The sequence below is a fragment of the Megascapheus bottae genome, chromosome 10 (assembly GCF_031878675.1).
Source record: "Megascapheus bottae isolate mThoBot1 chromosome 10, mThoBot2.hap1, whole genome shotgun sequence".
NCBI classification, from domain to species: Eukaryota; Metazoa; Chordata; class Mammalia; order Rodentia; family Geomyidae; genus Megascapheus; species Megascapheus bottae.
The window spans coordinates 65,903,814-65,929,332 of NC_143518.1; the positions used below are offsets into that span (position 1 = coordinate 65,903,814).

The following is a 25,519-nucleotide window of genomic DNA, read 5'->3' on the forward strand; positions in this document are numbered from 1 at the left end:
CCCAGGACTGGCAAAAAAAAAAAAATACAGTAAACTCTGTCTCAAAACAAAAGCAAGCAAGAAGAAGTGGTCAGGTGGGAGGCCCCCGTCTTCACAGACAGGTACTGTGACCCTGGAAGAACACAGCCAACAGCAGCCTTGGCCCCTGGGGAAGGGATATGCTCAGCTGCTCCCTATCTCACACCACCTCCTTCCTGCACCAGGAATTAAGGAGCAGAAACACTTTTGGGCTTCCCAGTCTCAAAGGCTATCATAAATCTTGTGTGTGGGGGTGGGGGGAGGGGTTGCTAGTCCTGGGGCTCAAAGTCAGGGCCTGGACGCTGCTCCTGAGCTTTTGTGCTCATGGCTGGAGCTCTACCACTTGAGCTCTGTAGTTCTACCTCCAGCTTTTGGTAGTTATTGGAGATTAAGAGCCTCACAGATTTTCCTGCCCGGACTGGCTTTGACTTACGAGCTTCCAATGTCAACTTCTTGAGATTATGTATTATGATTCTTATCCAACATCCAGAATTCTGCTAAGCATGGGCCGGGAGTTTGGCCTAGTGGTAGAGTGCTTGCCGAGCATGCACGAAGACCCAGGTTCAATTCCTCGGTACCACATACATAGAAAAAAGCTGGAAGTGGTGCTGAGGCTCAAGTGGTAGAGCTCTAGCCTTGAGAAAGTCCAAGGACAGTGCTCAGGCCCTGAGCTCAAGCCCAGGACTGGCAAAAAAAATAAAAATAAAAAATGAAAAAAAAAACAATTCTGCTAAGCAGCAGAAAACAGACTGAGACAGAAGTAAAACAGATAACATAAATGTTACCATTTTAGTGTGTACATTCCTGATGTTGTGCAATGTGGCAACTGCTACCCTTATTTTGCATCTATGACCCTGACAACTCTAGGCGTCTTATCCAAATGGAACTGTACAACAGTTGTCCTTTTGTAACTGTCTTACATTGCCTAGCATGTCAAGGTTCACCCAGTCGTAGTAAGAAGACTGTCCCTGGTTTATATGTATTCCATTTTCTTTCCTCATTCATCCATCAATGGATGCCTGGAATGCAATCAAGCTGCAACAGGGGTACAAACAAGTAAGTCTGAGTTCTCTGGGGGGTATGCCAAAGACGGAACTCCTGGATCCTGTGGTGGCTCAATGTTTCAATCTCCCATTTCTGGAGCAACTGTACTGGTTTCTATAGCAGCACAGCATTTCACATTCCAGAAAACGGTGCATAAATGTTGCAGTTTTCCATGTCCATGCAGACTGGACCCTTTGTCATAGGTCTTTTGTATTTCAACTATCCCAGTGGGTGTGAATGGCTATTTCCTGGTGGTTTTCATTTGCATCTCCAGAATGACAATGATTTTGAGCATCCTCTCAGAAGCTTGTTGACTTTTACATATTCCTGTGTTTGATTCCGTATTACCACACACAGAAAAAGCCAGAAGTGGTGCTGTGGCTCAAGTGATAAAGCTCTAGCGTTAAGAATGCTCAGGCCCTGAGTTCAAGCCCTAGGACTGGCAAAAAAAGAAAAAATGAAATATATATATATATATGCTTTATTCTTTTTTTTTTTTTTTTTGCCAGTCCTGGGCTTGAGCTCAGGGCCTGAGCACTGTCCTTGGACTTTCTCAAGGCTAGAGCTCTACCGCTTGAGCCTCAGCACCATTTCTGGCTTTTATCTATGTATGTGGTACCGAGGAATCGAACCCGGGTCTTCATGCATGCTAGACAAGCACTTTAACCACTAGGCCAAACTCCCGGCCCTGCTTTATTCTTTTAAAAAAAAAAAAAAAACAAAAGGTAAGCTGGGCATGGTGGCTCATGCCTATAATCCTAGCTACTCAGGAGGCTGAGATGTGAGGATCGGGGTTCAAAGCCAGCCTGGGCACTAAAAAGCCCACGAGACGTTTATCTCCAATTAACAATGCCCAGGCCCAGAGTTCAAGTCCCACAACCAAAAAAAAAAAAAAAAAAGCCTGACTTGTCTTTGTCTTAATGATGCCCTGGCCACAGTGAGACTTTTGCTTCTCTTTCACCACTGGCCCCCTTCATGCTTCTTTCTACTCTTTCATTCTCAGACCATATATATATATATATATATATATATATATATATATATATAATTTTATTTATTTATTTTTGTTGGTGGTGGGGCCCTGTCCCTGAGCTCTGCAGCTCAGGGCTAGCACTTCTAGTTTTCTGGACCCGGGCCTCCTGAGTAGCTAGGATGGCAGGGGTGAGCCATGGTGTCTGGCTACCTTCTCCTGACCGTCTTCCCCGGATGAGGGAGGTGCTAGCCTTCCTCAGATGCTGGGCGCAGGCGGCAGCGTCCCCCGGGGGTCAAGGCTGCGCTCCCGCTGCCCACCCCGGCACCTTCCCGCTCCACCCTCCCTGGGGGTCCTGAGCCCGCATCCGGCTGCTGCCGTCCACCTAGTGCGCGGCGGCGGCTCGCAGGAGCGTCCACAGACAGTCCCGGCGGCCGGGTGCCCGCCGGCCCCCCGACTCCCCGGGAGCCCCCACGCAGGGGTCCCCCGCCTCCCGGCCCAGGCGCCGCGCCCGAGCGGAGCCCGGACGAGGCGGGAGGCCGCCCGGGCCGCGGGGGACGGGGGAGGAGGGGGACGGCGGGCTCACCTCGGGGGGCGGCGGGTCCAGGGCGGAGCCGGCCCCGGCGGCGGGGGGCGGGCCCCACCTCCAAATCCGCGCCGGGCGGCCTCGCGGGAGGGAGAAGCCCCGGCCGGGGCGGGCCGGGGCTCGCGGTGTCGTCGGCCGCGCGTCGGCCCCGGCGTCCCCACCAGAGACCCCACGCGCAGCGTGACCGCGGCCGGCCGGCCGGGAGCGCGGGGCGCCGGGAAGCGTGGCTTGCAGACGCAGCCCCGCCCTCCGGTGGCCTCGCAGCCGCTCGGGACCCGCGGGCTTCTTCCCGCGCCCGCCCGCCCCACGGAGCGCGGCCCGGGGTCCGCACCGCCCTCGCGCACGGAGGCAGCCGCGCCGAAAGCGACCCCAGACCGGCCGGCCCCGCCCCCGCCGCCCGCCGCGCTCCCGGCGGGGGCGGGGCCTCGAGGGCGGGGCGGGGCCTGGAGGGCGGGGCGGGGCCTCGAGAGGGCGGGGCGGAGCCGCTGGCGGCGGCGGCGCGCGGGCCGCAGCTCCGCATTCGAACCTCCCTCGCAGGCGGCCTCCGCCCCACAATGCACCGCGGCGGGCAGCCTTTGAAAAAGCGGCGCGGCTCGTTCAAGATGGCGGAGCTCGACCAGTTGCCTGACGAGAGTGAGTAGCGCCCGGCCGCCCCTGTCCCCGCCGCCCGCCCGGCCCGCGGCCGCCCCGGCCCGCACGCGCGACCGCGCCCTTCGCCGGGCGGGCGGGCCGACCCCCAGCCGTCCTCCCCCCGCCGCAGGCCGGGTTCTGCCGCGCCGGGGCCGCCGCCGCGTCGCCGCCTTTGTTATGGTGTCCGTGTCCGTTTCTGGGGCTGCGCGGGCGCCGGAAGCCGAAAGCCCGGGGTCCCGCCCGGGCCGGCGGCGCGGCCTCCGCGGAGGGGGGCGCGGGCCGCCCCGCCGCCGTTCCCGCGCCGGCTTACGTAACCCGCCGGCCGGGGGCTCGCGGGCAGCGGCCGCGGCGCCCTTCCCGCCGGCCTCCGTCCGCGCGTCCGTCCGTCCGTCCGCCCGCCCCGTCCCGGGACAGCCCCGCCGCGCGCCCCGCGCCCCCGCCGCGCGGCCCGGCCCGACCACAGGTGGCCGCCGACCCCGCCGGGCGCCGGGGCGGGACCCGCGCGGCCCTCACCTGCCGGCGACCGCTCACCTGCGCCCCGCGGACGCGCGCCGGGCGCGGGGCTCCGGCTCGCGCTCGTCCCCCGGCGGACGCCTCGGCGGGTGGCGGAGCGAGGCTGGGTCCCCGCGCGCCCGGGCACGGGCACCGCGGGCGGACCGCTGCCGCGAGCCCAGGGGCGGGAGCCCGCCGCGGCCGGCCGCCCTCCCTCCCGGCCGAGGGGGCCGCCGCCCTGGGCAGGGCGCCCGGTGACCCCCTGAGCGGCGTCGCCTTCGCCTGGGAGCGCGGCGCACTTGGCGGCGGGCCGTGGCGGCGAAGGTGGCCTGGTCTCGGCGTGCTGAGGTCCCTCTCCAGCGGGTGTCCCCCGAACCCCGGGACGTGGGGTCGGCGTCCCACCGACCAGACTTCCGCCTTGTGAAGCGCCAGCTCGCTTGGGGTTGGGCGCAGAGCCGGAGTCGCTACCCGTGAAAATGGAGCGGCATCCGCTGTCGTCGTCTGTGTCGAGGGAGGTCTTGAAAAGGGTTCAGTTGGACACCCGAAGTAGCAGGCGCTTTGCTGAGTGTGTGCAGGGCACGACTACATGTCAGCAAGTGACCGTTGGAACTGGCCGTCCTCAGGGCGCACTTCTGGGAACCAGACCCTTCATTCACCCGAGTACTCGCTTTTGAACATGAGGTACTGTGTTTAGGTCCGTCTCTCCCCTGAACGCCTGGTCGGGAGGTGCCTATTTCACATTTCCTCTCGGGTGCTCCAGAGCCGCCTCAATCCTCTCGGGGTCAAAATCCTCCGTATCCCCACCTGCCCGAGCCACTCCACTGTCTTAAGGTGTCTTACAGTGACTCCCGTCTCTGGGGATGATTGCGTTCTGCACTCAGTTGGCAGAGCAGAAGCTCAGTGGTTATTTCTGACATACCATCTTAACTTCCCATGTTTAAGCCTTTACCAAATATTGGAACATTTTGTCAATATTATGCCCCAGCACTCTAGGCTTCCATTAACCCACTCCCTTCCCACACAGAATACTCCTTTCAGAGTGTGTACAGGTCTTTTTTTTTTTTTTTTTGGTAGGTTGTGGCGCTTAACTTGGGTCCTAAGTGCTGTCCCTGTGCCTTTTTTACTCAAAAGCTTACATTCTGCTTCGAGCCACAGTGCTACCTCTTGTTTCTTGGTAGTTAATTGGAGATAAGTCTCACATACTTGCCTGCCATGGCTGGCTTTGAACTGTGATCCTCGGATCTCAGCCTCCTGAGTAGCTAGGATTAGAGGCATGAGCCACCAGTACGCCACTTCTGTTTGTTTTTAAGCTCACTAGAGTTTGAAATGAGAGTCTGTTACTTGCTAGGCAGGCCCCTGCTACCAAAGTCAGGTCCCTCATCCTCTCTCCTCCTGTTTAAAATTTTTTAATGGGTATGAGATCCCTGTTGGTCTGTCTACTCATGTACCACTTATTTTATACCTCTTCCTTATTTTTTGCATTCCCTGTCTTCTCTGGACTTTCTTGGTCCTCAAGGACCTTTGTACACATTGTTCTCTGACCAGGATGCTCACCCTGTACCCACTTCCAGTTAACTTCTACATATCTTTTTTTCCCCTGCCAGTACTGGAGCCTGATCTCAGAACCCTGTGCAATAACGGATGCTCTATCACTGAGCTGAGCTGCACTTCCACTTCTGGCTTTCTACTAGTTAATAGGCAATAAGGGTCTTTTCTGCCCCAGCTGGCTTTGATGCTCAGGTTATAGCTGTTTGAGTAACTAGAATTACAGGTGTGAGCCACCAGCTTAACAGGTTTTTGATTGGTTAATATAATATTAACATTGGGCACTGTATGAAAATTAGCCATGTATAATGTAGATGTTATAAACTCTTGTACATATGTTAACTCATGTACTCCCCATTTCACAAACAAAGAAGCAAGAGCACACAGATTAAGTACTTTCAGAAGGTAAAGCAAGGAGGAACTAGAGCCGAGATTAAAACACGGGTAACCTCAATTTGGAATCCTTAAACTATGGCTGCCTCTCCAGAAAGGAAAGGCTGTAGGTAATCTAGTTAAGGTCACAGTCCCCAGTTCATGGAATATGAAGGGGGAAAGGGTGTTCTGTGACTCACACCTCTTCCGGCACATCCCTGCTCAATACCGTCTTTTCAGAGACATGATCAGGGCCATTATATGAGCAGCCTGCTTCCTGTTCCAACACTTCTACCCCAGTGATCCTGCTTGACTTTTTTTTTGGCCTGTCCTGAGCTTTCTCAAAGCTAGAGCTCTACCACTTGAGCCTCAACACCTCTTCCAGCTTTTTTCTATATACGTGGTACCGAGGAATTGAACCCTGGTCTTCGTGCGTACTAGGCTCGCACTCTACCACTAGGCCAAACTCCCAGCCCCTGCTTGATTTTTTTCTAGTGCTTATCATTACTTGTCCTGTATTTGTATTTGTCTCGCATTGTATGGAGCGTAGGGACTTGGGCTGTTTTGTCTGCTGCAATAGCCTCATTGCTCTGAGCAGGACTGGCATTTGGTTAGCCCCCTGTCATACTCACTGAGCAAGTAAGTGACTATGTTTCTCTTGGTTGCTATGTGGATGTGCAGCTTTTCTGCTTTCTTGGTAGGCTGTGTTTGAGGCTCTTGCGAGTGGGTGTGGCCTCTGCTTGGGGGTTGTCCCTGAGCTCTTCAGCTCAAGACTACTGCCCTACCCCGTGAGTCACAGCCCCATTTCCAGTTTTAGTGGTAAATTGGAAATAAGAGTTTTATGGACTTAAGGGACTTCAGTGCCCAGGCTGGCTTTGAACCACAATCCTTAGATCTCAGCCTCCTGAGTAGCTAGGATTACAGGTGTGAGCCACTGCCTCTGGCATGTCTGAGGCTTTCTAAATCAAGACCTTAGGCTGGTTGGTTTGTTTTTGGTGGCAGTCAGTCATGGGGCTGGAACTCTGCATGGGTGATATCCCTGAGCTCTTTTGCTCAAGGCTGGCACTCTACCACTTAAAGCGACAGTGCTACTTCCAGTGTTTAGGTCATTAATTGGAGATGAGTCTCACAGACTTGCCTGCCCAGGCTGGACTTGAACCATAATCCTCGGATCTCAGCCTCCTGAGTAATTTAGGATTATAGACATGATTAACGGGCACCTAGCTACCTTAGGCACTCTTACATTGTCCTCACCCAGAATTTTACTGTCTTTGGCCACGAACCTACAAAAACCTGTTGATTCTTCTACTCCCTTTGTTTACAGATTCTTTTTTTCCACTTTAGAACTGGTAGCTCCATGTTTTTCAGAGTGCAACAAATCTCCTAAAGCCCACTTTATCAGTGGGAGGAACTTTCTAATTATTCTAATGCAACTAAAGTTTGCTTTATCCAGTGAATTCCTCCACATTTACTATTTAATCCCTGTATGTTACACCTGCCTATATTTGAGGTTTTCAAGGAACGTCAAACCTGCTACGACAGTTCTAGGATTGTTTCCATGTTATTTTCACTACTTTATTACCTACTCAGATTTTGGCCTAAATAAATACCAGTTCTTTTTCTCATTTTTTACTTTCACAAGAGCATTTTGAAATAAGCATTCAAAATTATTTCCTTTCTTACCTCCTTTTCCTCTTTAGAATGATTTCCAACTGGGCTGGGAATGTGGCTTAGTGGTAGAGCCTGTCTAAAGCCCTGGGTTTGATTCCTTAGTACCACATAATTGACAAAGCCAGAAGTGGTGCCATGGCTTAAATGGTAAGAGTGCTTAGCATTGAGTAAAAGCAACTCCGAGACAGTGCTGAGGCCGAGTTCAAGCCCCAGGACTGGCAAGAAAAAAAAAGCTTTCCAACTCTACCAAATGCTTTTCCTCCAGTCCTTCCTTATCCTATCTTGAGTTCAGATCTAAACTTACATTGTCTACTAGTTATTTCTAATTGTATATTAATTTGTCATTTCAAACTCACTAAATGTACAAACAAAATGGATTACTTTTACCTCTAAATCATTATGAAATCATTATTTTTTTCCCCCATTGCAGGCTCTTCAGCAAAAGCCCTTGTCAGTTTAAAAGGTAAGGATTATACTGATTTTAGATATAGTCACGTTACAAATTTAATTCATAAAAATAATGTTGATGGGGCCGGGAGTTTGGCCTAGTGGTAGAGTGCTTGCCTAGCATTCACGAAGACCCGGGTTCGATTCCTTGGTACCACATATTTAGAAAAAGCCAGAAGTGATGCTGAGCCTCAAGTGGTAGAGCTCTAGCCTTGAGAAAAATCCAAGGACAGTGCTCAGGCCCTGAGCTTAAGCCCAGGATTGGCAAAAATAATAATAATAATGTTGATGTCTTGCTTAAACTTTGCTTCCTAAGTACTGATTTTCCCAGAGAACTTTAAATTCATGTGCTTTGGAGAAGAATTGGTCCTCCGTTGTGATGAATTAAAGAGAACACTTCTTTCCTGGTTTGGACATCATTGTGCACACTTGTAACCTCAGCATTTATAAGGCTGAAGCAGGAGAATTTTGCATTAGGTCAGTCTGGGCCGCATAATTGAGAACCTGTTCTGAAAAATGGAAAAATATTGTCTTAAATGTATTGATTTTAAAGGACTTCTTTTTTTTTTTTTTTTTTTGCAGGGGGGGGCAGTCCTGGGGCTTGAACTCAGAACCTGGGGATGTCCTTGATCATCTTTGTGTCAAGGCTAGCGCTCTATCACCTGAGCCACAGCACCACTTCCAGCTTAAGCTTTTATTTTTTTTTATTTATTTATTTTTACCAGTCCTGGGGCTTGAACTCAGGGCCCAGGCACTGTCCTTGTGCTTTCTCAAGGCTAGATCTCTACCACCTGAGCCATAGCACCACTTTCAGCTTTTCCTATGTATGTGGTACCAAGGAATCAAACCTGGGTCCTTGTGCATGCTAGGTAAGCACTCTACCACTAGGCCACACTCCCAGCCCCCAGCTTTTTTTAGTGGTTAATTGGGCATAAGTGTCTGTGACTTATATGCCCAGGCTGGCTTCAAGCTGTGATCTTCAGATTTCAGTCTCTTGAGTAGTTAGGATTATAGGTGTGAACTACCAGTGTCTGGCTTAAAGAACTTAACTAAGCATTCAGACAAGATCTTATTTAGATATAAAGCATTTATTAAACCTTTGCTGAGCCATATGTATGTTTTCATAGTACTTTATTTTCAAGACTTGCAGAAAGATGGGAGAGACTGATGAAAGGGTGATAATAATCAAGATGCATTGAACTCATAAACTGACATTAAATGGTGATCCTTTATACAACTAAAGATAGAAGTTGTATTTTGTATATCTAAAGATAATACAAATATATATGTATATATATATATATATATATTTGTTTTTTTTGTTTTGGTTAGTCCTAAGGCTTGAACTCTGGGCCTGAGCACTGTCCCTGAGCTCTTCAGCTCAAGGGTACCACCCTACCCCTAGATCCACAGCTGTACTTCCACTTTTTTAGTGGTTAATTGGAGTCTCACTTCTTTAGTGTCCAGGCTGGCTTTGAACTGAGATCCTCAAATCTCAGCCTCCTGAGTAGCTAGGATTACAGACGTGAGTCATTGTACCCAGCCACAAATATAATTTAAGAAAAGAAAGAAAGGAAGAATTTTAGGCCTTGTGCCTGTGGCTCACATCTGTAATGCTACCTTCTCAGGAGGCTAAGATCCAGGATCTTGATTTGAAGCCAATTGAAGCAGAAAAGTCCTTGAGACTCTTATATCCAGTTAACCAGAAAAAAAGCTGAAAGTAGAGCTGTGGCTCAAATTGGAGGGGACTAGCATTGAGCAAAAGAAAAAAAAAATGCTTAGAGACAGTACCCCCAGGCCTTGAGTTCAAACCTTAGGACTCAAGCAAAAAAAAAAAAAAAAAAAAAAAGCAGAATCTTGCCCTTTGAGTACTATAAATTCTCTGAAAAGAAAGAAGAATGAAAATTATACTCTTCTAAGGAAAAAACATCATGTATCCCTTAGTCATGATTTAGTAGGTACATAGCTTTTTTTGAGGGGGGGGGTTGGGTGGTGGGTGGGTAGTATTTGGTCATGGTATTTGAATTCAGGACCTGTGTACTGTCCCTGAACTCTTTCACTTACTGCTAGCAATCTACCACCACTTTGAGCCACAGCTCCACTTCTGTTTGTTTGTTTGGGGGGGGGGGGTTGGTTTAATTGGAGAAAAGAATCTCATGGACTTCGGTCCAGGCTGGCTTTGAACTGCAATACTCAGATCTTGGCTTCTGGAGTAGCTAGGACTACAAGTGTGAGCCACCAGTGCCAGCTAAACTTCTTTTCTTTTTTTTTTTTTTTTTTTTTGGTAGGTCCTTGGACTTGAACTCTGGGCCTGGGCACTGGGTCTCCAAGCTAACACTCCACCACTTGAGCCACAGTATCACTTCCAGCTTTTTCTGAGTAGTTTATTGGAGATAAGAGCCTCATCAACTTTCCTGCGGGCTTGGCTTTGAGCCATGATTTTCAGGTCTCAGCCTCCTGAGTAGTTAGGATTACAAACATAAGCAAGTGGGACCTAGCAAGATTCTTTTATTTATTTATTTTTTGCTTGTCCTTGGGCTTGAACTCAGGACCTGAGTGAGCACTGTCCTTGGGGTTTCGCAAAGTTAGAGCTCTACCACTTGAGCCACAGCGCCACTTTCGGCTTTTTCTATATATATGGTACCTAGGAATCACACCCAGGTCTTCCTGCATGCTAGGGAACCACTCTACCAAAGCCAAACTTCCGGCCCCCTCGCAAAATTCTTGTTTGTTTGTTTTTAATGCCATTACTATTTTTATTAATCAGTTCATGCATGGTGCAATTTTAAGTGGGAAAAAATTTTGGAATGTACATTGAATGTGATGGGCACATGCACAGATATTCACACACTGATATGCAAAGACTGTAAGGAAGGATTTCAGAGGAATTGTCTTTTAATAATTCTAAATAACAACATAGTTGTTATTTTCTCCTAATAAGTTTCTGTATTTCCCCAAAGTTTTCACAGTAAACTATTGATTTATCTTGATTAAGATTGTACTGGGAGTCTGGGCACCTGTAGTCTATCTACTCAGGAGGCTGAAATCTGAGAATCTCAGTTCAAAGCCATCCTGGGCACTATAGTCCTTAAGATTCTTATCTCCAATTAATCATAGAAAACTGGAAGTGGAGCTGTGGCTAAAAGGGTTAGGTGGTAGCCTTGAGCTGAAGAGATCAAGGACAGCGCCTATGCCCAGAATTCAAATCTAGCAAGTGCTAGAAGTGAAGCTGGCGATCAAGCAGTAAGTAGAATGCTAGCCTTGAGAGCAAGAGAAACTCAGGGATAGTTACTAGGCCCTGAGTTTAGGACAACCAAAAAAAAAAAATATTGTGCTCAGTAAATAAATTGGTAACTGATAAATGTGTGTGTGTGTGTGTGTGTGTGTGTGTGTGTGTGGCCAGTCATGAGGCTTGAACTCAGGGCCTGGGCACTGTCCTTAGACATATTTTGCTCAACACTAGCACCCTGCCACTTGAGCCACTTCCAGCTTTTTCTGTGTATGTGATACCAAGGAATCAAACCCAGGGCTTTGTGCAAGCAAGACGAGCACTGTACCACTAGGCTGTGCCCCAGGACTGTGTGCCAGTCCTGGAGTTTGAACTCAGGACCTAGGTGCTGTCTCTGAGCTTCTTTTGCTCAACTTTTGGCTTTTTCTGTGTATGTGGTAGTGGGAAAGCAAACCCAGGGCTTCATGCATTCTAGGCAAGCACTCTACTCCTAAGCCACATTCCCAGCCCACTTTAAAGTTACTGTGTTGACTTACCCTTTATACCCTTTTGCTTGAAGCCATTTGTCTTTCAGAAGACCTCAGGTTGAAGAGTGCTTACCTACATGCACAAAGACCCGGGTTCCATTCCTCGGTACTACATACATAGAAAAAAGCCCAAGTGGTGCTGAGACTCAAGTGGTAGACCTTTAGCCTTGAGAAAGTGCAAGGACAGTGAGCCTTGAACCCTGAGCTCAAGCACAGGACAGGCAAAAAAACCCAAAAAAACCCCCGATGACCTCAGGTTGAATATGTAGGTGGATCCAGCCCTGTCATTGGAGTTTTATTTATTTATTTTTTGGTGGGTCCTGGGGCTTGAACTCAGGGCCTGAGCACTGTCCTTGGGCTTTCTCAAGGCTAGAGCTCTACCAATTGAGCCACAGAACCATTTCCAGCTTTTTAATTTTTTTTTTTCCTGTGTACGTGGTACCAAAGAATTGAACCCTAGTCTTCATGCTTGCTTCGCAAGTTCTCTGCCACTAGACCAAATTCCTGGCCCAGCCATGCCCTGCTTTTTATTGGTTGAAATGGTAGTCTCAAATTGGTCTGATCTCAAAGTATAATCTTCTGAGATTGAAGATTATAGATATAACCCTCTGTGCCTGTTTTTTTTTGTTGTTGTTTTGTTTTTGTGGGTCATGGGACTTGACTTGAACTCTGGGCCTGGACACTGTCCCTGAGCTCTTCAGCTCAAGGCTACCACCCTACCCCTTAGAGCCACAGTGCCACTTCCAATAGTTTTTTGTTGTTGTTGTTGTTTTTTTTTGCCAGTCCTGGGCTTGAACTCAGGGCCTGAGCACTGTCCTCAGGCTTTCTCAAGGCTAGAGCTCTACCACTTGAGCCTCAGCACCACTTCCAGCTTTTTTTCTATGTTTGTGGTACCAAGGAATCGAACCCGGGTCTTCGTGCATGCTAGGCAGGCACTCTACCACTAGGCCAAACTCCCGGCCCCTCCAATGTTTTTTTTTGTTGTTATTATTGTTGCTTTATTCTAGGCCTGGGGCTTGAATTGAGGACCTGGGAGCTGTCTCTGAACTTTTTCACTCAAAGCTAATGTTCTCCCATTTTTGACCCATAATGCCTCTTGATCATTTTTTGAGGGTTAGTTAGAGATAAGAGTCTCATGAACTTTCCAGGCTGGCTTTGAACTGGGATCCTCAGATCTCAGCCTCCTGAGTAGCTAGAATTACAGGCATGAGCCACCAGTGCCTGGCCCGTTTTAACTTTTTTTTCCTGTCGGTCATGGGACTTGAACTCTGGGCCTGACTTCATTTTTTTTCCTAACTTCATTTTTATGTGTAAAAAGTTTCACATTGAAGCAAAAAAAATTGATAGATGTACTATAAATTCTAAGTTAGAAGGAAGAATCCTTTTCTCTTGTTTCCTTAAGCCAAAATTGTACAGAGAATTATGGTATCTTGGAAGTAGATTACAAGAATTACTAAATGCCGCTGGGTGCAGTGGCTTCACACCTATAATCCTAGCTACTCAGGAGGCTGAGATCTGAAGATCTCGGTTCAAAGCCAGCCAGAAGTGGCCCTGTGACTCAAGGGGTAGGACAGTTGCCTTGAGCTGAAGAGCTCAGGGACAGCGCCCAGGCCTAGAGTCTGAACCCCATCATGACCCCCCCCCCAAAAAAAATTACTAAATGCCCCAAAAAAGGGAACAGCCAGACATTCATGCCTGTAATCCTAGCTATTCAGGAGGCTGAGATCTGAGGATCCCTGTTCAAGTCTAGCCTAGGTAGGAAAGTTTCCAATTAACCACTAGAAAACCAGAAGCGTTACTGTGGCTCAAAGCAGTAGATTACTAGCCTTGAATAAGAGAGCTCAGGGACAGCTCCCCAGCCCTGAGTCCAAGGAAATAAAGACACTGTATGTTTAATACAGAAGTTTAATATTTTTAAGTTGCATTGCTTTATCATTAAGAGACTGAACAGAAAAATGTAGATTTTTTTAAATTTGCAGTAAACTGCAATTATGATAAATGTATTGTTTCCACATTGGTATGTACTTAATATACATTGTGGTTATTAAAAACCATATTTATAATATGAAATCTTTTGAACTAAACTTAAAATTTATTAGTATTATTCATTACAGAGGGAAGCTTATCTAACACATGGAATGAAAAGTACAGTTCTTTACAGAAAACTCCTGTTTGGAAAGGCAGGAATACAGGCCCTGCTGTAGAAATGGTAAGGAATAAGTTAACTTTTTAATAATAATTAACTTATATTATTATTGTGTGTAAGTTCTTAGCACAAAAACAGATTTCATTTTTTTTCAACCACAAGCATTTGCATCTTTGTTATTAAGTAAATTTGAACTTACTTAGATAAATTATTTACAGTATAATCTTGTCACCACTAAACATGTGATAAATAACTAGTTTCTTTAAATACAAGAAAACAAAAACAGAGGCAGACAACGTAAGGTAGTTTTACTAGATTACAAAAAGTTTTATGTGGCTTTGGTGCCTTCATAGAGATACATAATCAAGAGGTAAGGCATCAAATTTTAATATAGCTTAAGGATAAGTAGTACATTTAGAAGTAGGAAGTCAAGTTGAGGATATGGTTGCTTGATGACAATTTTAAGAATTCTCTTTGTCCGCAGTCAAGCAGAGGAAGTGGGTAGAGGCGGCCCGTGTGTCATGGCTCAAGTCATCAAGCAGGCGTGCGGCAGGCAGGATAGACAGCAGCAGTAGAGTAGCCTTGGCCAGCAGGCCGTCGTGGCTGAGGGCAGTCTTCCTACTCTGTCATACCATGACCATTCCCCCTTGCTCCTCTGTATTTGGTCAGGGAAGGACTTAATTGTCTAGGCTGTGGAGAATCTAATCTTTGACCCAGTTGAATACTGCCCATATGTAATTAGCTTTGTTCGCCTGTTTCCCTTCCATGTAGGCTTGAAGAGCTGTCCATTTTTGTGTGTGTGTTTGTGTGCCAGTACTGACGCTTGAACTCAGGGCCTGAGTGCTGACACTCTACCACTTCCACAGTGTAAGTGGAATCACAGCTCCATTTCTGGCTTTTTGGTATTATTGGACATAAGAATCTCTGGGCTGGGAATGAGTGCTCACCTAGCATGCATGAAGCCCTGGGTTCAATTCCTCAGTTCCCACATACACAGAAAGAGCTCAAATGGTAGAGTACTAGCCTTGAACAAAAAGAAGCTTAAGGACAGTGCCCAGGCCCTGAGTTCCTCCAGATGCAGAGCTGTAATCCCAGCTACTTAAGAGGCTGAGATCTAAAGATCACAGTTCAAAGCCAGCTCAGACAGGAAAGTTCATAAAACTCTTACCTCCATTAAACTACTCAGACAATGGCAGAATACTCAGTACTAGAGCACCAGCCTTGAGAAAAAGAGTATCCAGACCCTGAGCACTCATGGCTACCACTCTACCCCTTGAGCCACAATCCCACTTCCTCTATTCTAGTGATTAATTGAAGATAAGAGTCTCTTGATCTTTTTTAATTTTTATTTATTTTTATTTTTTTGTGGGTCATGGGGCTTGAGCTCAGCCTGGGTGTTGTCCCTGAGCTCTTCAGCTCAAGGCTACCACCCTACCCTTGAGCCACAGTCCCACTCCCCCTTTCCTGGAGGTTTAATGGAGATAGGAGTCTTGGGTCCTTTTTGTGTCCGGGCTGGCTTTGAACCAAATCCTCAGATCTCAGCCTCCTGAGTAGCTAGGGTTACAGGTGTGAGCTATTGTACCCAGCTTCAACTGGAATCTTTAACCTAGACTAGACTATACATTTTTTCAAATTACAAACCCTTTAGTGTAATGTGTACTTTTTTCCAGTCATGGGGCTTGAATTCTTGGCCTGGGAGCTGTCCCTGAGCTTTTTCTCTCAAGGCTGGCACTGCACTACTTGGAACCACAGTGCCACCTCTGATTTTTCTGGTGGTTATTTGGAGATAGGAGTCTCAGATACTTTCCTGCTAGGGCTGTCGAGCCTCAGATCTCAGCCTCCTGAGTAGCTAGGATTATAGGTGTGAGCCACTGCTGCCTGGCTATTATTTCCAACTCCCTCAACCACCCCCGCCTCCCTGCCCCATCAGTCTGTCTCCTGTCTGTCTTCTCTTTTTTTCTGGGGATTGAACACAGGGTCTGGGCACTGTCCCTGAGATTCTTTTGCTCAAGGCTATCGCTCTTCCACATGAGCCACAGTGCCGTCTCTAGCTTTTTCTGTGTGATACTGAGAAATCATATTAAGCCACATTCCCAGCCCCTTAAATTCTTGCTAGTTTTATAGTTACTAAGTCTCTTTTTTTGTGGGTCATGGGGCTTGAACTCTGGGCCTGGGCGCTGTCGCTGAGCTCTTCAGCTCATACTCTACCCCTGTGCTTGGGCATTGCCTGAGCATTTCAGCTCAAGACTACCACCCTACTCCTGAAGCCTCAGCCCCATTTCATTTTCTAGTGATTAATTGGTGCTAAGAGTCTCTTGGTCTTTTGTGCCCTTGTGCCGAGCTGGATTTGAATCCAGATTCTCAGATCTCAGCCTCCTGAGTAGCTACAATTATAGGTGTGAGCCACCAACCCCACTTTATATTTTCTTTTGAGGGTTTTGGGTTTTGTTTTTTGTCTGTGCATGTAGAGGTTGAACTACAGGCCTGGGCATTGTCACCGAGCTCTTCAGCTCAAGGCTATCTCCCTACCCCTTGAGCCATAGCGCCACTTTTGGTTTTCCAGTAGTTAGTTGGAGATAAGAGTCTCACGGACTTCAGTGCTGGGGCTGGCTTTGAACCGAGATCCTCAGATCTCAGCCTTCTGAGTAGCTAGGGTTACAGGCATGAACCACCATGTCCCCGGCCCCACACCCCATATTTTATGTTATTATTTACAGATTAAAAAAATGTTCTTTTCAGCCAAGTGTTGGTGGATCAGGCCTGTGATCCTAGCAACTCAGGAGTCTGAGATCTGAGGATGACTATTCAAAGCCAGCCTGGGCAAGGGAAGTATGTGAGACTCTTATTTCCAAATAACCACCAGAAAACTGGAAGTAGAACTGTGGCTCAAATGGTAGAGTGTTAGCCTTGAGCAAAAATACTCAGCGACAGTGCCCAGGTCCTGCATTCAAGCCCCATAATTGGGGGGGAAATATTGTTAATAGTTTCTGGCAGCAGATGCAACATATTACACATTTGGCTTGCTCTCCTGGATTATTTCACGTCCTTGACCGGCCCAGCCCTGTGCAGTGGACATCATGACATACACCCCGTTAGTATTAGCCAACACATTTTGAACTGGAATTTCCAGAACTTTTTTTTTTATTCCCTGTCACTAGTTGTTGGCATGGTACAGAGGCATCGCTTTTAGTTGTAATCAGGTGAAATATGCAAACAAAACTATCAGGATGTATACTTCAATGCTTTCTAAATGTAAGATTATTTTTGCCTTTGTGTGCTGTGTACTGCTCATATTTAGTCCTTCCTTACTGTTGATAATCAAAATTAACTGTCTTTTTCCAAGTACAGGATTGTGTTTTAGAACAAAATAGACATGTTTATTAGATGAAAATTTTCTATCATAGCCTTTCAGAAATTCAAAACGAAGTCGACTCTTCTCTGATGAAGATGACAGACAAATAAATACCAAGTCACCTAAGAGAAATCAGAGGGTTGCAATGGTTCCACAGGTATGTGTGTGCTAAGCTTTTGTTTCATTAAACAAAAATAAGCAATGGGTAAGTGATAAACTGTATATTTATCTTAAGTTGGTACTTAAATAACTGCTCCTGTTGTAGTTACATAAAAGATTTCATGGTTTGGGGGTCTTTTTGTTGTTGTTGTTGTTGTGTGTGTGTGTGTGTGTGTGTGTGTGTGTGTGTGTGTGTGTATAGGTGTGCTACGATAGGGGCTTAAACTCAGAGCCTATAACTCAAGGCTAGCACTCTACCACTTGAGCCATACCTCTACTTTATGTGGTTAATTGGAGATAAGAATCTCAAAAGACTTTTCTGCCTAGGCTAGATGTGAACTGTGATTCTCAGATCTTCGTCTCCTGAGTCAAGAGGGAGAAATTACCTTTATTACCAAAAGTAATAGATTTGTTGACGGCTTCATCCAAAAGAAGAAAATAGCTCATGCAAAGTCAGAGTTTCCTTTTTTGTTTTGCCAATCCTGGGGCTTGACGTCAGGTCCTGGGTACTATCCATGAACCTCTTTTACTCAAGGTTAGTGTTCTACCACTTGAACCACAATACCCCTTCTGGCATTTTCTAAGTTTATCTAAGATGAGTCTCACAGACTTTCCTGCCCAGACTGGCTTTGAACCACAGTCCTCATATCTCAGCCTCCTGAGTAGCCAGGATTACAGGCTTGAGCCACCAGCACCTGGCTTCCAGAATTTCTTTTTAATTTTTCTTTTTTGGACATTTGCTATGGTGAACCCAACGTAGTATATATGCCAGGCAAGTGCTCTGCACCAGAGCTATACTGTCCTTTCACTGTTGGCTTTGTGTGCCTCTGTGTGCATGCACACATGCATGTCCATATGTGTGCATGTGCACACACATGTTCATGCATGTCCTTCGTGTTGGGGCACTGTCCCTGTTCAGGGTTAATGCTCTACCACTTGAGCCACACCTACTCTTTCAGCTTTTTTTTTTTTTTTTTTGCCAGTCTGGGGCTTGAACTCAGGGCCTGGGCACTGTCCTTGAGCTTCTTTTGCTCACAGCTGTTGCACCTTAGCACCGCTTCTAGCTTTTTCTGTGTATGTGGTACTGAGGAACTGAACCCAGGGCTTCATGCATGCTAAGCAAGCACTCTACCACTAAACCACATTCCCAGCCTTAGTCTTTTTTATTTTTAATAAAGTTTCATTTTATGAATTTTATTTGTTAATTAATTTTTGCCAGTTCTGGGCCCTGTCCCTGAGTAGCTCAAGGCTAGCACTCCTGCTTTTTTGTTTATGTGGTACTAAGGAATCGAACCGAAGGCTTATTGTATGCAAGGCAACCAACCCCTCTACTACTAAACCACATTCCCAACCCCTCTTTCTAGTTTTAATCTTGTATCCTTAGCTTTTTTTCCCCAGTGTTTGTCCATTTAATGTGGTATTGTTTGTTCTGTTATCTTATCCTCTAGTGCTACATTTTCTCTTTTTTTTGTGTGTGTGTTTTGGTGAATGATTTTGTTTTACTTTTAGTGCTAGGGACTGAATTCAGGGCCCGGTACATTATAGGCAAGTACTCTGTCACTGAGCTACAGTCCCAACTTGTGCATATGTTTACTTAAAAATATCATTCAAGCCTGACGGTGGCTCACGCCTATAATCCTTGCTACTCAGGAGGCTGAGATCTGAGGATCAAGGTTCAAAGCCAGCTTGGGCATGAAAAGACCATGAAACTCCTATCTCCAATTAACCACCAGAAAACCAGAAGTGACACTGATTCAAGTGGTAGAGCACTAGCTTTGAGCTGAAGAGCTCAGGGACAGCTCCCAAGTCCAGATTTCAAGCCGCACAACCTACAAAAAAGCAAGCAAGAAAGGAAGGAAGGAAGAAAAAAGAAGCCGGGCATGTTGATACAGGCCTGTAATCCTAGCTACCGAAGAGGCTGAGATCTGAGGATTATGGTTCAAAGCCAGCCAGGGCACTAAAGTCCATGAGACTCTTATTACAGTGCTGAGGTACAAGGGGTAGGGCAGTAACCTTGAGCTGCAGAGCTTAGGGACAACGCCCAGGCCCAGGGTTCAAGTCCCAAGACAGACAAAAAACAGACTGACTCTTACCTCTAACTACCAGAAAGCCAGAAGTAGAGCTACGTATGGCTCAGGTGAAGTGGTAGAGGGACTGCCTTGAGCAAACCAAGATAAAGAATATAATTCAAGCCCTAGTATTAGCTCAAAAACCTTCAGAGCTGAAAAATTATAAAACTTTTGTTGATTACTTCCTCTGTGCAAGGTCCTATTCTAAGCATTTCAAATCTATTATCTTGAATTAATATTCAAAAGGGTGTTAGTATATGATATAATTATATTCCCATTTTTCAGATAAAAGATCATATGGAGAAGTTAAATATTTTGTACACGATGAAAGCTTGAAAATGAAGACTATAATAAGATGGTGGGCAGCCTGTCTCCAGGGTCTCACTTCTCGGGGAGCACTCTACCTACCAGTAGGCCAAACTCCTGGCCCTGTCTCACTTTTTTTTTTTTTTTTTTCTTTTTCCTGTTCTCCCCCTCCACACCTTCCCCCCACCCCCATTCATTCCTTCTTTTTCAGGTGCTGCTCCTGAGCTACCCGGCTCTAGGCTACTGCCTCACCCTGGGCCTGAGTATTGTCCCTGAGCTCTTCAGCTCAAGACTACCACCCTCCCCCTTGAACCACAGTCCCATTTCCCATTTTCTAGAGATTGATTGGAGATAAGAGTCTCACATTCTTTAGTTCTTGGGCTGGCCTGCATTGAATGGGGATTCCTGATTTAGGGGGTGAGGACTTGGAAAAGAAAAAGACAAGAAAAAGATGGGGTCGGGAGGTCTCTAGCTCAAGCCAGCAGCCCAAGACTACAGCCTAAGGCCAGTTTAAGACTGTTGCCTAAGGCTGTGAGCTTAAGACTGTAGCCCCAGTTTATTTCTTTGTTCCAATCTTAAATACTTTTCTTAAAATCAGAAAACTGCCAGCAACCAAGTCTCAGATATGTTAAACAAGAAGAGATTAGCATAGCCCAAAGTCATGCTAATAGCTCATTTCCTTGTGTACTCAGCTGTGTGAGTCCAGGTCACTCTGACCCCACACTTGCCCCCCCCCCAATAGCTTTGAACCTCAATCCTCAGATCTCTACCTCCTGAGTAGCTAGGATTATAGGCGTGAGCCACAATGCTATGCTTTACCATTTTCTTTTATACTTCAATAGACTTTGTTATTTGTTATGCTGACATTGGAGAAGCTTTAGATTTTCCAATTATCTAAAATATCTGAAGAACAATTCATTGTCTGATATAGCATTCAGTTCTAAAACTAAGACTAGTGCTCGCTTGCCTGTCCTTGTACACTGTCCATCTTTTCAGACTTCTTTATCCCTACTGCTGGGGACCAAATCCAGCCAAGACGTTTACCACAGAGCCTGGTGATCTTTTTGGTATTTTCTGACCTACAAAATCTAGGAGTGTTGCATGGGAATCTTTTGCTCCTGCATACTTACATTGCAGTTTAAACATGGTAGGGCAAATATTTCACAAGGATCAGCATATTTCTTAACAAAAAAAAAATTCTGTGAATCTTTTTGTTGTTGTTTCTGTTTTGTTTTTGTTGGTCTTGGGGCTTCAACTCTGGGCCTGGGCATCTTCCCTGAGCTCTTCAGATCAAGGCTGGTGCTCTACCACTTGAGCCACAATGCCACTTTCTAGTGGTTAATTCCAGATAAAAGTCTCCAGGACTTTCAGCTGGGTGAGCTGCAGAGCTGAGCTGCACATGGTGGTGCAGTGGCTCACACCTGTAATCCTAGCAACTGTGGAGGCTAAGATCTGAGGATCAAGGGTCAAAGCCAGCCAGGGCACAAAAGGACCTGAGACTCTTATCTCCAATTAACCTCTAGAAATAGGCTTGGCTGAAGAGCTTAAGGACAGCACCCAGGCAGAGTTCTAGCTCTATGACCCAGAAAAAGAAAGTCTCATGGACTTTCATGCTGGCTATAACTTTGAAGCATGGTCCTCAGATCTCAGCCTCCTGAGTAGCTAGGATTACAGGTATGAGCCACAGGTACCTGTCTTATGTGACTTTTTTTTTTTTTTTTTTTTTTTGCCAGTCCTGGGCTGGAGCTCAGGGCCTGAGCACTGTCCTTGGACTTTCTCAAGGCTAGAACTCTACCACTTGAGCCTCAGCACCACTTCCGGCTTTTTATATATGTGTGGTACCAAGGAATCGAACCCGGGTCTTCGTGCATGCTAGGCAAGCACTTTAACCACTAGGCCAAACTCCCTGCCTTCTGTGACTCTTCTAAGAACTCAAATATAGATTACTTTTTTTGTGTGTGGCGAGGGGGGGGCGGAGGCTGGGTCATGGGGCTTGAACTCAGCCTGGGTGCTGTCCCTGAGCTCTTCAGCTCAAGGCTACTGCCTACCTTTGAGCCAAGCCCCACTTCCCTGTTTTCTAGAGATCCTTTTGTGCCTTGACTGGCTTTTAACCTTGATCCTCAGATCTCAGCCTCCTGAGTAGCTAGGATGACAGGTAGAGCCACCAGCGCTGTGCTGGCTATAGCTTACCTTTTAACAAATGTTTTCAATGTTATATATGTTCGTTTTTAACTAGGGTAGCTATAATTAATCTTATTTTTTTCATCATGTAGAAGTTCACAGCAACAATGTCAACACCAGATAAGAAAGTATCACAGAAGATTGGTTTTCGATTACGTAACCTACTGAAGCTTCCCAAAGCACATAAGTGGTGCATATACGAATGGTTCTATTCAAATATAGATAAGTATGTATCATGGATTGCATCAGTTACTTTTATTTTCGTGATGGAATTGGGGTTTGAATTCAGGACCTCTTATTAAGCAGGTGCAAGAGGCTGTTAGCCTCCTACTTGACCTATATGCCATGACCACCAAGTCCCTTTTTTGTGCTAGTAATAGGGCTTGATCTCAGGACTTGGATGCTGTTTATTAGATTGTTTGCTCAAGGCTAGCACTCAGTCACTTGAGCCACACCTATACTTTGAATTCTGGTGGCTAATTGAAGATGAGAGTCTCCTAGACTTTCCTCCCTTGCGCTAGCTTCAAATCTTGATCCTTAGATCTCAACTTCTAGCTAGGGTTTTAGGCATGAGCTGCTGGCTTCTCCCCTTCCTCCATGTCCCTCCGTCCCTTTTTTTGTGCTGATGCTGGATCTTGGACTCAGGGCCCAATTGCTGTCTCTGAGGTTTTGTAGTCAAGGCTAGTGCTCTACTTGGAGCTTTTTGCTGGCTTCAAACCGCGGATCTCCGATTACAGCCTTCCGAGTTAGGAGTACAGTCGTGAGCCATTGCTACTCAGTTGCATAGGGTTTTTATATGGCTATGGTTATTTGGGAGATTACAGTGCACAGAAATGTTGAAGCAGAACCTAGACATTTGGCTGAAATCCAATATTAGAGAATAGAATTACTGCAGAAAAAGATTTTCAAATAATCAGCAGAGTTCCTTCCTCTTTTTCAAACCATTTGTCTCCTAAAGCTTATAAATCTTATAAGTATTCATATTGGAACCTGAGGCATTTATGTCTCAATGTTTGATGGAACTCCTGCTTTCTCAAGCTCATGAATCTGTTTTGTTTTTGTTTCCAAGAAGCTTGAGGGAGCTTTCATGGGGTCTTAAGGTTCCTAACCTTACCATCAAGAGTCCTTCAGTGCTCTGAGACTGGTTCAGTCCCAAAGAAGACTCCTTGGTGATGGCATTACCTCTGGTACAAAGGCACTTTGAAGCTAGTATTGTTTGTTTGTATCAGATGTCAGGCCAGGGCAGGCCAGCCTCCCATAGGGTAGAGCAGTAGAGGTTTAATAAAACTCAGTGCCTCCTATAGCCTCTAGCACCAATGGCATTTCCCAAATCACATTTTCTTTGTATTTCTGGGTTTGTTTGTTTGTTTTTTTTGCCAGTTCTAGGGCATGAACTCAGGGCTGGGGCACTGCCCTTGGGCTTTCTCAAGGCTAGCACTCTTACCACTTGAATTACAGCACCACTTCTGGCCTTTCTGTGTATGTGGTACCGAAGAATAGAACCCAGAGCTCTGTGCATACTAGGCAGGCACTCTACCACTAGTCCATACTCCTGGCCCTCCCAAGTAATTTTTTTTGTCGGTCATGGGGCTTGAACTGTAGGCCTGGGCGTTGTCCCTGAGCTCTTCATCCGCTACTGACCTTCCCCTGGAGCCATAGCCCCACTTCTGGTTTTCTGTTGGTTATTTGGAGATTTGAGTCTCAGGGACTTTAGTGTTCCAGTAAGTTTTAAGCTGAAATCCTCAGATCTCAGCCTCCTGAGTAGCTGGGATTACAGGCATGAGCCACCCCGTCTGACCCAAGTAACTTCGCAAGTTGGGTATTCACACATGCCTAAGGATTTACCTTTAACCCTTTGAATTTGTGCCTCTTTTGCTTCTCTGTAGGACAGAATTGAAAGTGGCATTTTGGATGGTTAGTATAATAAAAAATTAGGATGTATAGTTTGCATTTTGTGTCTAAAAAGTAGTACCTTATTTATTAACTAGTAAAATTCCATATCTGTTTTGCAGACCACTCTTTGAAGGTGATAATGACTTCTGTGTATGTTTAAAGGAATCTTTTCCTAATTTGAAAACAAGAAAACTGACAAGGGTAGAATGGGGAAAAATCAGGCGGCTAATGGGAAAACCACGGAGGTAAAAAATACTTGTTTAAAGTCAATCAATAGTAGTATCATTAGTTCCGTGTGTGTGTGTGTGTGTGTACACGCGCGTGCACGCACACCATTCCTGGAGCTTAAATTCAGGGTCTGTGCTCTGTCCCTGAGCTTTTCCTCTCAAGGCTAGCACTCTGTAATTGGAGACACTGCTCCACTTCTGGCGTTTTGGTAGTTAATTGGAGATAAGAGTTTTACAGCCGTCCAATCCAGCCCTGGTGGCTCATGCCTGTAATCCTAGCTACTCTGGAGGCTGAGATCTGAGGATCAAGGTTCAAAGCCAGCTGAGGCACAAAAGAACCTGAGACTGTTATCTCCAGTTAACCTCTACAAAACAGGAAGTGAGGCTTGGCTCAAGGGTAGGGTGATAACCTTGAGCTGAAGAGGTCAGGGACAGCGCGCTCAGGCCTAGTTCAAGCCCCATGACCCACCAAAAAAAAAAAAAAAAGGTTTACAGACTTTCCTGCCTAGTTTGGCTTTGATGTTCAGCCAAATCTCAGCCTTCTGGGTAGCTAGGATTAGAAGTGTGAACCACTGATACCTGGCTTGATTTTTGCTGTTGTTTTTATTGTTCCTAGGGCTTGATTTCTGGGCCTGGGTGCTGTCCCTGAGCTCTTCAGCTCAAGGCTAGTGCCCTAACACTTGAGCCACAGCTCCACTTCCCTTTTTCTAGTGTTTAATTGGAGTTTTTATGACAGGGCTGGCTTTGAACTTTGATCCTCAGATCTCAGCCTCCTGAATAGCGAGGATTACAGGAGTGAGCCACTGAACCCGCTCTGGCTTCTTCTATGTATGTGGTACCAAGGAATCAAACCCAGGTCTTTGTGCATGTTAGGCGAGCACTCTACCACTAGGCTAAGCTTGTGGCCCTGAAAGATGGTTTTATTGATGATGTTTTAAATATTTCTAATATTTAAGTGAATGGAACTGTTACTTAGTGTATTTTGTTCTGATAATATAAATGTAAATGTATCCTCTTTGATAATTATGTTAGTCCATTTGGGGACTTTTTTTTTTTTTTTTGCCAGTCCTGGGCTTGAGCTCAGGGCCTGAGCACTGTCCTTGGACTTCTCAAGGCTTGAGCTCTACCACTTGAACCTCAACACCACTTCTGGCTTTTTTCTATGTATGTGATACCAAGGAATCGAACCTAGGTCTTCGTGCACGCAAGTCAAGCACTCTACCAACTAGGCAAAACTCCCAGCCCAACTTTTTTTTTCCCTTTCAGCAAGTTGAGCTTCCTTTCTTTTCCTTCTTTTTTTTTTGGTGGGTCATGGGGCTTGAACTCTAGGCCTGGGCTCTGTCCCTGAGCTCTTCAGTTCAAGCAAGGCTACCGCCTTACCACTTGAGCCACAGCCCACTTCCACTTTTCTAGTGATTAATTGGAAATAAGTCTCTGTCTGGTCTTTAGTGCCCAGGCTTGGCTTTGAACCTCAAACCTCAGATCTCAGCCTCCTGAGTAGCTAAGATTATTGGCGTGAGCCACCATTCCCGACTTGAGCCTTTATTTCTAATTCATGTCCATTAGAATAGCAGTAGTTATTTTTCTCTGCATTATAACTATTCAGTTTTTGTTAGGGTCTTTTTTTTTTTTTCTTTGCCAGTCCTGGGGCTTGA

The 25,519-nt window shown here is 46.3% G+C and overlaps 1 protein-coding gene across 6 annotated transcripts in view; it reads left to right on the plus strand.

Annotated features, from left to right (window-relative positions):
* The first annotated feature begins 3,169 nt into the window (after positions 1 to 3,169).
* Positions 3,170 to 25,519, plus strand: part of Lin9 (lin-9 DREAM MuvB core complex component) — a 50,428-nt gene continuing 28,078 nt past the window's right edge. Inside the window, exons 1-7 of one of the 6 annotated variants that reach the window (XM_090341565.1) lie at positions 3,205 to 3,251; positions 7,759 to 7,791; positions 8,092 to 8,252; positions 13,646 to 13,740; positions 17,082 to 17,186; positions 21,837 to 21,970; positions 23,757 to 23,882. In XM_090341565.1, coding sequence (XP_090197691.1) covers positions 13,738 to 13,740; positions 17,082 to 17,186; positions 21,837 to 21,970; positions 23,757 to 23,882 — 368 coding nt within the window. In that variant the 5' untranslated portion in view covers positions 3,205 to 3,251; positions 7,759 to 7,791; positions 8,092 to 8,252; positions 13,646 to 13,737. Of the gene's footprint in view, positions 3,252 to 4,450; positions 4,467 to 7,758; positions 7,792 to 8,091; positions 8,253 to 13,630; positions 13,741 to 17,081; positions 17,187 to 21,836; positions 21,971 to 23,756; positions 23,883 to 25,519 lie in introns of those variants that run through there. The other 5 variants (XM_090341563.1, XM_090341564.1, XM_090341567.1 and 2 more) reach the window with 5 other exon arrangements.